The sequence below is a fragment of the Hetaerina americana genome, unplaced genomic scaffold (genome assembly GCF_022747635.1).
Source record: "Hetaerina americana unplaced genomic scaffold, ioHetAmer1.1.p SCAF_1, whole genome shotgun sequence".
NCBI lineage: Eukaryota > Metazoa > Arthropoda > Insecta > Odonata > Calopterygidae > Hetaerina > Hetaerina americana.
The window spans coordinates 117,438,019-117,453,725 of record NW_027286069.1 but is presented as its reverse complement, the minus strand read 5'-3'; the positions used below and the strand labels follow the sequence as shown (position 1 = coordinate 117,453,725).

At 34.7% G+C, this 15,707-nt stretch overlaps 1 protein-coding gene across 8 annotated transcripts in view; it reads right to left on the bottom strand.

Moving 5' to 3' along the window:
* Nucleotides 1–2,396: 2,396 nt before the first annotated feature.
* The window catches only part of LOC139695924 (protein madd-4-like), a 108,130-nt gene continuing 94,819 nt past the window's right edge, over nt 2,397–15,707 (bottom strand). For 4 of the 8 annotated variants that reach the window (XM_071594599.1, XM_071594601.1, XM_071594602.1 and 1 more), the window contains 3 exons: nt 10,924–11,072; nt 4,113–4,260; nt 2,397–3,572 (listed from right to left, as the gene is read on the bottom strand). In XM_071594599.1, coding sequence (XP_071450700.1) covers nt 3,460–3,572; nt 4,113–4,260; nt 10,924–11,072 — 410 coding nt within the window. In that variant the 3' untranslated portion in view covers nt 2,397–3,459. The remainder of the gene's footprint in view (nt 3,573–4,112; nt 4,261–10,923; nt 11,073–15,707) is intronic. The other 4 variants (XM_071594598.1, XM_071594603.1, XM_071594604.1 and 1 more) reach the window with 4 other exon arrangements.

Sequence of the window (15,707 nt, the reverse complement as noted above, 5' to 3'; positions counted from 1 at the left end):
CGCTTAAACCAAAGAAGACGCGGCCAAAGTCGTTCAACGCCTTCCGGCCACTCGCCCTTTTAAACGCAGATTATAAAATATTGGCGCACGTCCTACGATATAGAATGACAGCTGCTGCCGACAACGTCCTCTCTCCATCCCAGTACGCCGTGTCGAAAACGCGAAACATTTTCGATGCAGCACTTTTAATTCGCGACATTATTTTTTCCGCGCCCTTGTATGGCGATCGTTTTTTATCACTGCTGACTATCGATCTTGAGAAAGCATTTGATCTGGTCCGGATCGAATGGATTCGAACCGTGCTCAAGACGATGGCCTTCCCCGAGTACTTCATTCGTGCCGTATCAACGATATATAACGGAACATACTCCATAATTAGGATAAACAATGCCACCTCGCCGCCCATCCCCGTCAGTAACTCCGTTCGGCAGGGCTGCCCACTGTCAATGCTGCTGTTCGCCCTTGCCTTAGACCCCATACTCAGACGACTACAGACCAGTGGAATCGGGGTACGCCGTCACGGCGCCGTCTGCCTGGGCGTCGCATACGCTGACGACATAACCCTCTTCGTAGACGACCCGTCCCACATGGCTCTAGCCCACGACATATTAACGTCATATGAGCAGGGTGGTATCTTCCTCAACAACCGGAAATCCAGGCTTTTGCTGCTGAAGGGCGACCGGCCCTCGACCTCCATCGGTTGGTCAGAAGCGCCCTCGCTCAAAATCTTGGGGTTCTGGTGGGAGAAGGAGTTGGCTCCCACGATTGAGCGAAACTGGGGAATTATTGACCATCACGTGAAATGGAGTGTTGGAAAGCTTTCACTCCCTTCCCTCCCGATCGTGACCCGCGTCCGCCTCCTCAACCAAGATATATATATATATATATATATATATATATATATATATATATATATATATATATATATATATATATATATATATATATATATATATTTTGGTTGGATTGATGTAAGAAATGCTTAATAAGATAAATGCGCAGTTTTGAAATTTTGGAGCAAAGGAAGTGGTGAACGGAACATAAACTACAAAATAAAGGGTTCAGTACTGACTACGGCCAATCAAGTAAAATATTTGGGGGTAGTTCTAACACCACACCTTTCATGGAGAGCACATATCAGGACAATATGTGGATTCTCCTTGAAGAAACTTGGCTTCAATAAACGGGTGGTGGGGGAATGAAATGGAAAATTAAAGAGAGGTGCTATTTCGCTCTTACACCTCATTTGGAATATGCCGCAAGTATTTGGGGTCCTTGGGAGAAAATTTGGCAAAAAATTAGATTATGTCCACAGAACATGCACCAAGTTCATTAAAAATTGTTATGATATGAAATATAAGTGTAACAGGCCTCTTGGGGGTTTAGGCTGGGAGCCACTTGAAGTACGAAGAGAACAAGCGAGACTTAGACTTTTAGAAAGGTTCAGAACAAACGAGTTTAACTATGACACTGAAGGAATTATAATGGCCCCACACTACTTAGGTGGATCAGACCACAAAGATAAAATAGGGGAGATAGATTCCAGTACAGATAGATACAAATACTCATTCTTTCCCCGAACAATCAGGAAGCATAATAGTTAGAACCCGGTCACTTTAGAAATATTAAAAACACTGAATTTACAAGTCAGAACAAAATTAAACATTGCAGAAATATTAGGTATATTTGTAAGTGCATGTGTTTGGGGTGTAAGTGTTCTTGCATAAATTTATGCCATGTCTTGTTTGTGGATAGTAGAAATTTGTGGCTTTTGCATGCAGGTTTTTTTTTCTTTCTTGATTACAGGTGGTGTCCTAACACCCCGCCACACCCCCGTGTGGCGGCTTGAGGGTTATTGAGTAGATGTAGATGATCCTTGGCTTGCCATGACGTGGTTACTCAAAATATCAAGTGATTTTTGTCCTCCCAATAATTGTCTAATGCATTCAGGGTGAGTTTGTGAAATATGCCTTGAAGGTTCTCCAAGCGAACCGGAGAGGAATGGCTGCCTTAAATAAAAGATAACGAGCCGAATGCAGGATCTCCTGGGCTGCAAAATATGGCATCTTCTACAAATAATCCTCGGGCAGAGAGATCTTCAATCTGGAGATGATAGTGCCGGTAAAATTGAAAAGGTTACAATGACCTTTTTTCCACAGGATCACTTCAAAAAAAGGTGCTTATCTAAAACACTTTCATTCTCCACATTAGGAAATGTTTGCACCTGCAGGTGATATCAATGGTAATGAATAAAAACAAAAGAAGACTTAAATGAAAGTGAATCGATTAGATATTTTTATGAAAACTGTTGATACTAAAAAAAAGTTCAATAATTGTTCTATAGCCAATGTTTTTGAAAACAGAAAAGCATTTTAAATTAAGAATGCATACTTTATTTTATCTTACATTTTTGGCAAAACAAATTGTTTGGTGGAGTGCATGGAATTATATAAGTACAAGTTTATGTATAATAATTCATATTTTTTCAGGCTATTACTCCCAATCCATTCATTTGTATTTGAATTTATATTAATTCCCACACCACACTACAATACCTACTGAAAATATATCTCATCAAAGATGCAAGTATTTAAGTACTCATTTTGGATCACATTATACAGAATACTGTAACCTTTCATATCCTGCTTCCTTTAAGGTATTTACATTCATGATACAATAATAATGTGGGATTTAACCCTCTCAACAGCTACAACAACTTTAAAACAATCACTATAGCCAGTCAACAGTAAAAAAATTTATCGTTCCAAGCAAAAGATCTGGGCTGTAAAAATGAATGGTCTTCATGAATAAATTGTCGAATCCATAAATATTTAAATATGTACATTAAGAACCTATTGCCTAATATTTACATGCTAAAACTTAACAAATTTCTAAACAAAAGCACACACAATTTTATTACTAGCAAAGAAAAGCCTTTATGGATTATAATAAATCCTTGTGATAGCTCCATTGAGGACTTGAGCTTTGATTTGCTAGTGCATTTCAGTGTTTTTGTATCACCCCCAACATTCATATGACATTCAAATGCAATTTTTCCGTGTCTTTTTTAAATGTCACCTTTCAAACTTATGTTCTCGGTCACTATGTTCACTTCACAAGTTTCACCCACTCCCTACCTAGCACCATTTGTCCATTTTTGAAAAACAATTAGCCACTCCATGCACTGTACCTTCATAGTTATATGTGATGGTGAGTTGGTCTCTTGAGATCATGTAGGATGTGGACACTGTCCTGCATTGGGAGAAACTGTGTCTCATTGAGGACAAGCACAACTGAGGGACTGAACAATCTCACAGCAGCTTCAACCCCCCCTACAACACACTCTTGTGTCCTGCAATACTTGATAGGAAAACAGCAGTCTCTTCGCAAAAATAAAGCACCAGGAATCAATAAATAGGAGAAGTTCTTTGTAAGTTAACGTTAGTTCCGAAGCACTTCTTACCCTTTACTGCGGCAAGAATGGCAACATTGGTACTGGTATCGATAAACTCTGCAAAGGTTCATGGTTTTGACATTCTGGCAATATTTTGAGTGATCCTTGCACTCTGCTACTGAAACAAAGAAAAAGGTCGGAGTTAAAGTTCTCTTAACATAGTCTTGAACTTGCCACAAGTCAGTTCAAAGAGGATTCAGATTTGGATGGAATATGAATTTATCCAATTCTGGAAATAAACATATACCTTTGATGTTATCAAATATTTCTTTGGCTTGAAAAATGTTACCTTAGCTATTACATACTATAAAAATAGGAAACATTAACAAACAAGGCAAATCTAAACATTTTTCATAATGGAGACAGCAAACATACATGAGGCACTCACTATTGATGCAAAATGAAGTACATGACATGAACTAGCAGATAAAGCATTGCACCCAAGCTTTTCAAGCACCTTATAAGCGTACGTTAAATGACATCTAAAGAGGTGAGCAATACCAGCGCAGCTAAAATCCCTAATGGTGCTTACTGAATTATTGCTTGAAACAGATGGTTGCATTTTAACAATGTAGAAGAATAAGTACACCAATTTATCACTACAGACTATGATATATTTAATAATGCAATGCACATAAAATCATTCCTCAACACTTACTTTGTGAGCACGGTCTACCCTTGCATACTTTCATGACGGAAGGTCTTGGCTGGTCCCGACATGCATTTCCAGCAGGCTTCTTTGTGCCGAACCAAACACACTGCAGAATTCGATATTTGATCCCTTGAGTCTCACATGGAGCAGCACACTAGCAATTGGGCAGGCAGGTGTAAGTGCACAAAGGATGGAGTAGCCAGTGGGCAGAGGTGAGGAGGGAAGGGCAGCAAGGAGAGCATGTGGGAGTAGGAAGCAACAAGAACAAATGTACACCATGCTCATGACATTATACATGACCCCATTCACTGATGTACCTCAACATTTGTGCTGTGCATTTCAACATCAACAGATGTTGCTTATGGACGCTCCTACTAAAAGGTCTTTACCACTAATGTTCAAGCAACAAATTATGTTTTTTTTTCTGGAAACATTACATCTCTATGGATACAAAACACCACATATCTTATGCTCACCGGTTAGGATTGGGTACATTTAGGTCCTTTGGAATGAATTGAAATCATTGAAATAGAGAAAATGTAAAATACATCCACGGTGCGGTGCTTAAATCAGGACAAGTACACTTTTCCTTGAATGAGATTCCCTCGCCAGGTTAGCGAAACCTTCCCCAGACTTCTGCAAAGCATTATACTTTGCCACAATATTGTAAACAGTTGATCTGGGGTACCAGAAGCGAACTATGTCAAAATATAACACTCAGCGTGAACACCTTCGATAATAGCGACTCTTTGATTGTACTCCATACTCTTACATAACATCTCGGCCTTTTTGAGGTTATGACTGTTTACCATAGCTTTCAAGAACGCTAATCGCAACCTCCAGTGGAACTACAAGATGGCAGAAAATTTAAATTGAAATTTTTTCGGATTTAAGAACCGCACCCTGTATACTTCAGTGAAATAATTTGAAAAATAACACACGGGGGAAAATTTAAAAAAAATGGTAGTCTTGCACCTCATTTTAAATCTCACAAATATGAAATAAATGCTAATGGTGTGCATTTTTAGCACATCTAAAACAATTTGCTCATTTACAGTGGTAAAGAGTTATTCATGCCCAAAGCAGCCCAAATTGATTGACATAAATCAATCATACAGGTATCTAATTGGTCCAAACCATTTTTAAACTTAAGTACATACATTTGCCAAGTAGGGACTTTTTGTAAAAGAATTCATGGCAATAATCTGAAAAATAAGTCAATTTTCAACAAAAAATTATTTAAACTTATTTCATATAAGGCCTTTTTCATGAGAAATACTTTAAGCACATTTTTTTATGCAATGTGTCGACCATATTGTTAACTGGATATTACAGTATGCTTTTGTTTTATATTGCATGATGAATTATTCAGTAGTTCATTGCACTATTTAATGTGTGAGTTCTTCGATGAAGATCTAGTTTATAAGTGAAAAATTACTGCCTATAAAATACATGCTATGGTCTTCAGTTCAGTTTTTTCACTATGTTAGAGAGAAAAGTAAAAGTGATGACCCCCAACTTACTAGTGCACCGATGTATTATAGAATCTGTAGGAGCTTATAAAGATGATGACTTGGTTTTTCCCTTTATGGTTTTGAAATCACCAGAATGAAATGATATCTGAAAAAACAGACTGAATCCTTTGATGACAAAAGTTTTAGCATGTGGTCACTCTGTATACATTTTATGCTGCTGAAGAGAAGGGAACAGGAAGTGATCAAGTTGTGATACTCGGGTAAAATCGAGGAATGGGTGATTCCCGACAAAGCAGGAATGTGAAGGCATTGAATTATTTCATTTAATGCATTTAATTTCAGTTTTTGAGTTCCATTGTTCCTAATGGAATTCAAAAACCTATATCAGCTCATGAGGTACGGGAAATCCTTAAGGGTTAACCCTGTTAGCCCTATTTGAGCAAATGAGATGGTTGGTTGATTGTGCGTGTGTTTCTAATTACTGTCTACTGAAACAGTAAGCTTAAAAAGTGTTTTTCAGCCACAATATTTAGAGGTAGAGAGTCAAGATGAGGTATGACTCATAGAAAGAAGAACTTATGGATGAGAACAATGTGCATCAGATCTATGAGTTTTTCAGAAAAAAGGCATGTATATTACTGTCTATGTTGATGAAATAATTATTTGTAGGGAAAATAATAAAGTTAAAGTGTTCAAAGCAGAGCTTGGCAGCAAGTTAAATATAAAAAAACATGAGATGAGTTTCTCATTTAGCTTGTATTAACCTAAGGAGTACAAACTAATATTTTGCCAAGAGAACTATGTAAAAGATACCCTGAATGAGTTCCAGATGAGTGATGCTATGAAATATTTGACTCCTAAGGCCCAAAAGTGTCCACATATGGAGGATAGGTAGGTGAACAGCGTGGCATTAAAATAAACAGAAAAATACTTGGGAAGTTGCTGCATATTGCTGCTTGTTCTAGATTGGACCTAATCTTTACTTTTAGCAAACTAAGGCAATTCTGTCTTAATGTCAGGATTTTATCAGGAGCTTAGAACTATGAAGTACATTGAAAAGACTATGGAAATATTTAGGGACTATAAACATATAGATTTTGAACATGTTATGACTCTAATTTGACAAACAGTCACAGCAGAGTGACAGTAAATGATGTAACAGTGAAAGCTAGGTTGAATGCAACTAACATCTTTATAATGCCTGGAGGAGTTATATTTGGAGATATTATTTTCAGGATATTATTCCAACCTTCACAAATGAGAATATCTGTGTGTGGTTTGAAATTCAATCTCCAAATGCCATTTTTGCAGATAATGTTCAGGCAATTCCACTGACACAATAGAAAAGGGTAACAAGAAAATAAGCTTTAGAGTCAGACATGTAAAATATATGAATGTCACAAATGGGGAAATAGTCATCAGGTATATGTTAACTGTTTAAACTGTTACCAATATGTTAATTAAGGCAATAGCTGGTCTAAAATTGTTTGAATTTTCAATTAGAGTGAGATTGAAGAAGGTTGCCCACTAAGAGCCATTTAATTAGTAAATTAGTCATTTTTTTGTTCTACAACTTTTATTTAAGATACATATTCAGATATTGAAGGCAAAGCCTGTTCCTTTCCAATATGCCCAACTAGAAGGCGTTGTAATTGTATTTTTTATGTATTATGCTGGCCATATGGCACACATAATGGTAGGTATGCTTTCGTTTTGCAAAATGTGATGCAGTCTTGTGGTAATTCTAATAGTATACAGTTGGAACCTATGTGCATTGATGGTCACATGCAGTGGAAATTGATAAGAGAATTCAGCTACTGACAGAAATGTCTTGGCTTTAACTCTGCTTGATGATATAAGATGTCCATAGTTAAATCTAATCAGTGTGAGTTTAATGAGTACCAGATTTTTCTTAGAAACCACAGGGGGCAGAAAGAAAGGAACAGGTAAATTTCTCTTGCAGGTGAGCTAAATCACATTTTTGCAATTTATCTATTGAATTGGATACTCAAGGATTACAAACCTGGAATATATACTCTTTTTGAGATTCAATTTGATTCTGTTTTCTTTAAAAAATTCCTCTTCAAGATATATTTTTTCCCTTTAATTATTGAAATTATTGAAATGTGGTAACATGGTCATGTGCAAATTATTTCATAGGTACATTGCTTACCTTATGAGCCTATTAGAACTTAAGCAACCAGACAATACCTGAAGTCCTTCCAAACAGAACAATTGAGCAGAATGCAGATGATTTATTTTTTTATGAAAATTATTGATGAATTCAGTATTCTTGTAAAATCCATCCATTAAACACCATCAATGCATTATGAAAAGTTGGTAATTTACAATTAAAATACAATGAATCTCATGTGTCCATGTGCACAACAGTTTGTGAATCTGTGGGTACATTAAAAGATAACAAGAAATGCAAAAAATGTCCAAAGATACCCCCATGCAGTCCAGTTCTATGTGAAGGTACCCATTATATAAATGTATGTATATATATATTATGTATATGCATGTATACATGATATAATGTATATAATGTGTACACGAAGTTAGCACTGACGAACAAACACAGAAATACACAAAAAAGAGGAGAAACTCACTAGTTTTCAAATTTTTGGTGGTACAAGCCACCTTTCTCAAGGAAGAGAAGTAAGGAACATATGTGTGTGTGTGTATGATTGCATGTGTGTGTGTAATACCTTATACTATGAAAATTGATTGAATAACTTGTAATTTGAGTGCAACATAAAATGGAATATGTTAAAGGTAGATACAAAGATTACATTTTAAGAAAACAAATACAAAGGTATGATACCATAATAATAATTAATAACAAGTTTGTTGTTATGACCAATTATTTATATTTTTTGAGCATCAAGCAAAACATATTGTTCAATCAGTGAATGGAAGAACTTATGTGGCACAAAATTACAAATTCCTACATTACAGTGCAGCTACAAAGAGAGAAACTACAAAATGACAAATGATAACAGCCAAGTTTTGTAAAGGTAGATAGGTCATTGAATAAGTGATGAATGGATCAACATTTTTCCACTTAATAATTTTCTATTGAAACATCAAGAGGTGATTCTGATACTGCAGCAAAAACACAGAAGAGGTATTTATCAAGGGCAGTTGTGTAAATGTGAACACAATAAATAAACTTAATAATTTCAGGCATAACCTGAATGACTACAGTTAATTTGATAAATTGATCTACAGAAATACACATGCACTATTCTGCTAATTTTGGCAATGGTTCCTTGAGGTTTTCACTACCAAACTATTACATACTCGTGTATAAAGCTCTAGGCTTTCCTTTTGCCAGGCTATGACTGGAAACATCCACTAAAGTTTTCCAAAAATCAATCATCTGGAAGGTGTGCCCCAAGCATAGATACTTCATCAGAAAATCATTATGTATGTATATACGTATATCCTTTTGTCACATTTAAGTCTCATATTATGTAATTCTGCAGAAGGTACACTTCTCTAAACTGATTCCTCATTTTTACATTTATTTTCTGATGTTACAGAATAACTAACATATGAAATTAATTTTGGAAGACTAATTAGGGGTACCTATTGTGGCAAACTACAACTTTTTACATTAATAATATAGGTTTCACATTAATGAATGATGAATAGACAAGCTCATGTTATGACATTTATTTTATATTTATTTGATGAAAAATTCGGTTTTTTATCTACAAGTAATTTGGCTGGCAGTCAGGCAAGTATTATTTCTCAGTGTTTCAAATATACAATGAACTAGCTAAATTTTTATATTTTATTCCTGTGAATGTGTGTTTATATTCTATTACTCCCTTGAAATAAGCTGTTAAAAATAGAATCTATACACAAAAATATTTCTTATTGCTATTAAAACATAAGTAGTAGTCTGCTACCCTTCACCAATGCAAGCTACCACAAAGATATATTGCAAAGCATACCTCTCTCATCCAAAACAAGATTGATGGATATGATTATTGACTTGCAAATGCTTTCATAGTGCTTCTTTCCTGACAAAGGACTACCCTTAAATCACACAAAACCGTTTTGGCCTTCGATAAATCCTGCCCATTAATCTAACGTTCACTCTTTAATTACCTATGTATATAATTGCACATTGTTTTGTTATTATTATTGAGGAATATTGTAGGACTTTTTGAATTGAACCAAATAATTTTTGCCCCAGGCTGAAAATGAACCTTTAATAAAATTTAGCTTAAGTTCACATACCTGAAGTAAAAAGATTGGCAAGGAAAACATTTGATGGTCATTAATACCATTCACATTCATTATTAGTGGAAGAATCAATACCAATATTACACCACACATGAAAAAGAAATTCGCCTATACATGGAGTTGATACATGTTTCAACAGATCACAAATTCAGAGATGTTGAATTTATTAAAAATGTATGCACATCCGCAAATTTTCATTATAACTAACAATTGAACATGCTCTATACTTGTGAATCATTTCATCTTAAATTTAATCAAATGAATAAATATTAATTTGATAAAACTAAAAAAGCATTGTTTATGCAACAGCAAGGTAGTGCTTAGGAAACAATCAGTGAATGAGAAAAGTAAACCAATAGAAAAACTGCTTTCAATCCACATGAAAACACAAACACTTAAAATGTCACATAAATTTCTGAAAGTTATGAAGACCAGCTATTCTATCAATATACATCCATAACACAAACAAAGAGTGCATTCTACAAATTCTATCATGCGTCTGGTAGTGTTGAAACTTTATTACGGTGCAATAGTGATAAGATTAAATGCTTTTCCTCCATCATTTTTGTGTAGAGTAATCAAAAACCCTAATTTTATACTAACACTTAAAAAACACTGTACTGTAAAATTTGCTTAACAGCTTCAAACCATGTAAGTATTTAAATTTGATTTTTCCCATTCAAAGATTAAAGAATAGCAGACATCAAGTCCCACTGATGTGTGATACTTACTGACTCACCCAGGATCAGTAAATACCCCATTCCATTGAAAGTCAAAAATTGATTTTCATTTCAATGCAACAATTTCAGAGCGTAAAAATCATTTGCCTTGACTGGGGTTCAAACTTGAATTGCTCAATTTTGAATTCCAGTCAAGGCAAATGATTTTTACACTCTGCAATTGATGCATTGAGATGCATATTAGTGGAGGACTCCATTAAAAGTTACTGTTGCGGCATCTCCTGCAGTATCTTGGAAACTGATTTTAATATTCATATTTCATTTAATGACCTCTATATTTAGGTCCTTATCAAAAATTTTAGCCTGTACACCTCAAACATTTCTTAACAACTGTACACTAACCTCTGACCATTCACCAACTTTCCAAGTGCCTTTGCACTTATCATTATAGCATTCTTGTCTTTGAGGAGGCTTATTCCTTTCACTGCATAAGTTTGTTTCCACATTGGAGCCATTTGGTAACTGACATTTTACTTCACGCCTTTGCATGGCTAATGAAAAAAAGCACATGTATACTTAAAAAGTGATTATCTCTGAAGAAGATACTTGAGGCATTAATCCTCCTATCCATCAACCAACTTTGACCATATTTTTCAAATGAAACCTTTACAGGAAAATTGCAATGCATATTTTTTTATGCCAAAATTAAAAATAATGTGCATGGGAGAAAATGAAGATAAATTTTTCATAAATTAATGGTATTTTATGAAAAATAAAGACTGATATAAAAGTTTAACTTGTTACAAAGAGATGAATATACTTATGTTACAATATACCTGAAATAGCATGCAACATAGTAAAATATTAAAACATTATTTTCATATGTGCGTATGTAGTAGCTGAAAATATGAAGTGGATTCCTGCATAGTAATTGCAAGAGTATACTTCCTTTGTTGGGAGTATACTCAAGCAAAATTTTTAAATTCTTTCCTCTCTATCGCCACGTAAGCAGTGTCCAATGATAATAATAACAGCAATTATTTCAGGTTGAGGATCTTTTGGTTAATGAATTAATAGGTGGAATTCATAGCAATAGCCAAAGTGAACTCAAAAACAATACACATCAACAACAGTATTTGAAAAATGAAGTTCAAAATGTTTTTATTTTTAAATCTGGGCAAATAAAATGGGTAATAAATGTGTTACAAAAATCAATCAAAACCTATAAGATATTTGTGTATACTTCTTTGAACGTAATAAACTACCATTTTAGCTATGGAACAGTCCATTTCCAAGGCTGGGTTTCAAAATTATGAAACAAATAGAAATATACCAACTGTACATTTAAAAGGGCATATCTTGTGGTGTGGTTAGAGGCCATTCAAGCATTACTTAAGAAAAGGTTTAAGGCATTGTAAGAAAGATTTTGGCCCAAGAGAGGGCATCATATCTCTTTTTGAAAGATAATTAGGCAAAGAATCTGACATTGCAGTATAGCACACTCATTTCTTACAATGCTCATACACTTCAATTTTGCCACTCACTGGCTACACTGTCTCTGAGCTTGCCCAATGGAGGTGGCTCACATCAATTAAACATACTGCAAATACTGGCACCACTTTCCTCTGAATAGTTCCATTGGGAAAATGGGTGTGTGGAGCAGAGGAATTAAGAGATAACTTTCAGAGACTATGCATTTGGATCAAGAAATGCTCTCCTGAGAAGCAAGCTCAATTGAACCAGCAGAACTCAGTTGAATTTTAGAGGGGAATGAAAGAGAAGTTTGAAAATAGATATGAATATCTAACTTATACTGGCGAGAAGATAAAAGTGCTCAACTTGCAGCACATAGAAAAATGGGCTGACCTACTGAAATACTTTTTAAAGAATAGGTAACTTTTTCAAATAATTGTATTAAACATGGTGAAAAAAACCATTGTTCCAATGTATCACTGTACTTTGACCTGAGAAGCTAATGAGGCTATTATTGCTGTATAAATGATGCCAGGCCTTTTTAGGTAGATAGAGTCAGTATCAAAAGTAGTTCAGTGCTTCAGGAAGAGGCAGTAGTCTTCTGAAAACAATCTTCAATGTAATGTTATGGTTGAAAATTCACGCACTATTCAATGTAGCCAAGCACAAGTGCCGCACTGTTTACTACAACCATTAGCAGACGCTGATATGTTCAAATTACTGACTTGAAACTTGGAGAAATTGGCCTCAGGACTCCATCCTTAGATAGGGTGTGGGTAATACAGCTAGGGTGAGGGTGACACTCAGGCAAACCTCATTAATTTGATGATCACAATATGCCTAACATTCAAATTATTTCTGCATTAAGATACACAAAATTATTTCGGTAGGTTTCATTGGAAAGTTAAATCAACTAACTGTCAGTGGCAAAAGTGAACTTTATGAAGTGTTTATGGAAGCAGCAACAAAGCAGAATAAAATGCTACCTGAATATCAATCACTGAGAATCACTATGCTCAAAATGGCAACACTGAGGAAGATGTAAATGACCCATTGGTGTCCAAATTAAGAGCATCCAGTGGACCTAGATGGCCAAACCTCAAAAAAGAAGAAAATAATCACTGAAACCACAATTTTATGTGGCTATGCCGATGATAAGAGAAAAAAAGGGGTCATAAAACCTTAAAGACCTATGAGTCAGTGGACCAGAGCAGATACACAATAAATAATGCATTTTTCTAAAATAATGTTCTGATTCAGAATATTTACGATATTTTCAATCTTAATGATTCTTATATTCTCAGTAAGCCCTAGTCTGAAATGCAATAAGGGTAACTGTTTATTGTATGTTCATTGACACTATATTTTGCATCTAGGTGCAACCAAGTCTGTAATCATGTCCACTAAATTCTCTTTCTAATTGATCATCAATTTATACAAGGTTGGAGGAAGGAATGTGGAATAAGACGCTATTATGTGTTAAGTACCCTTGGATGGAACACAACTCAATCAGCTATGGTGCCCCTGGACTCTTGCTGATAAAGAATGCAACATACTCAGTTCCAGAAGAGCATTTATTGAAAAATGTAACATTTACGTAAGATCGGATGGGAGGAAGTAGCAAATCTTTGACATAAATGGGGATCAAGGGATCAAAAAGTGGCTTAGTTAATCTTCCATAATACTTGAATGGCCCTTAACTAGTGTGCAGTTCATAATCTATTCAAGATTCAATCTTCCAGGACTTCTCTCAGATCAAGCAATGATGTTGAATGATTGTTTCATTGTTTATGTACTCAGCTTCTTCAAGTCATAAATGATAATAATAACTTTTTGCTCATGCCATTTATATCTCTTTTTAGTCTGTGATATCATGAGTTTTATCTTAGATTTCATTTTGTAAAAAGGGAATTAATTTCAAATTTAGGATCAAAAATTGCCCATGATGAAAACAATTTTTAATTAACACTGATATGGTTAAGCTATTTTGATTAACTGATATGGCAATCCACGCTAAAAGGAAAGACTTATACTTTTCCACAGATTTATATATATATAAATCTGTGGAAAAGTACAAGTCTTTCCTTTTATTATGGATATTAAATACTTCCACGAAGTGAAGTCTGAAACAATAGAATACACTGATATGGCAACACTACACTCAAAATATTTTTCATTTCTGTGAAACATAGCTTATTTTGTCCTGTGGTTGTATGGCTCTCCATAAGCTTTTAACAATCAAGTTGTAATAATTCATATTGAAACAAATCTTATTTCATCCAATGGCTCTCTTGGTGCTGCCAAGAGAGATTTAATGTTATGAAAGAGTAAAAATATGGGCAAATCTTGAAATGATCAGTGCTGCTAAGCAAAACCTTGCATGGAAAAATAAGTTTTCATGAAATCCTCCATGAATGCATCCTTCACAATATAACCACATTGCCTGTGAATCAATAGTTGTCACAATGACTATGAATTATATGAAAATTTGGCTAAATAGTTCATGTCTCAAAACTTCACCATTGATTTAATTTAAAATTGTGTTATTTTGCATTCACTCTTGGGCATTTCATAAAGGCACTTCCCAATTTTGAGACTGTACATTTGTACAATGACAGAATATTTTTTTCAAATAATTTTAATTAACAATCACAGTGTGCCACATTAGCCTAAGGTTTGCCTACAGTAGGTGAATATCAACAGCAACACTTATGACCAGAAGAAACAGAATACAATCCTATTGAAACTACTTCCTAGCATCATGAATTGATGCTGAAGAAATCTGCTGAACAATATTTTCAGTAACTGCCCTAAAAATGTCTTCAGAGTAGTTGACAACAATTGCTTTAGCCCATAAATGCCTCAGAACATACCTCGGTAGATTCCAGAGCAAGATAACATTCACAGTACCACACTGAACATGTAGAATGATAACCACAAGTATAACAATAAAACCTCTGCAAAGCAAAGCCAACACATTCTAATCAATCACATTACATGCCAATATGGCAGTCTATGCTGGTATTCAGCCATAACACCAGTCATTGCCCATCATCATGAAATAACATGTATAACAGAACACAAATAAGCAAGGCAGTAATATCAAACAGTAAGGAGTACTGTCCCTCTTGCAGTCACATCTTGAAAAAAACTTCTATATGCACTCATTTTATTAGCTCTATTATTCGTCTTAGTGTATAGTTATATCCATAAATTACAATTCTTACACATATAATGATTGGATCTCTAATGACCCATGTCAGAGGGGCTCACGTCATAGTGTTTATGTTATGATATATTATAATATTTATTATATGTTTTTAATATATATTATATATTTTTATCTTTACATATTATTATGTTTTATATTATATGGATTATTTTCATCAAATAAACATCAATAAAGGAAGCAACTAATGATTAACATGACTAAAGCTATGAGCAAACGCAATAGCAATATTTGCTTTTTGTTTGATTTATTTATTTAACATCTACCTGAAGTAATATTGCCATTTCACATTTACAAACACCCAATCTCTAGGTAGAAAGACTCACCTAGGCAAGAATTCAATCCACAAACCCTGGAAAAGTAAGTGAGCGTGTTGCCATATTGCCACAGAGGCTGGCAGTTGTTGTATCACTCATCTATAGTTCCAAGATAACTCTTCACATCTAGGCAATTCTGAATATGAACTTAAGGGGTGCTCGATGCT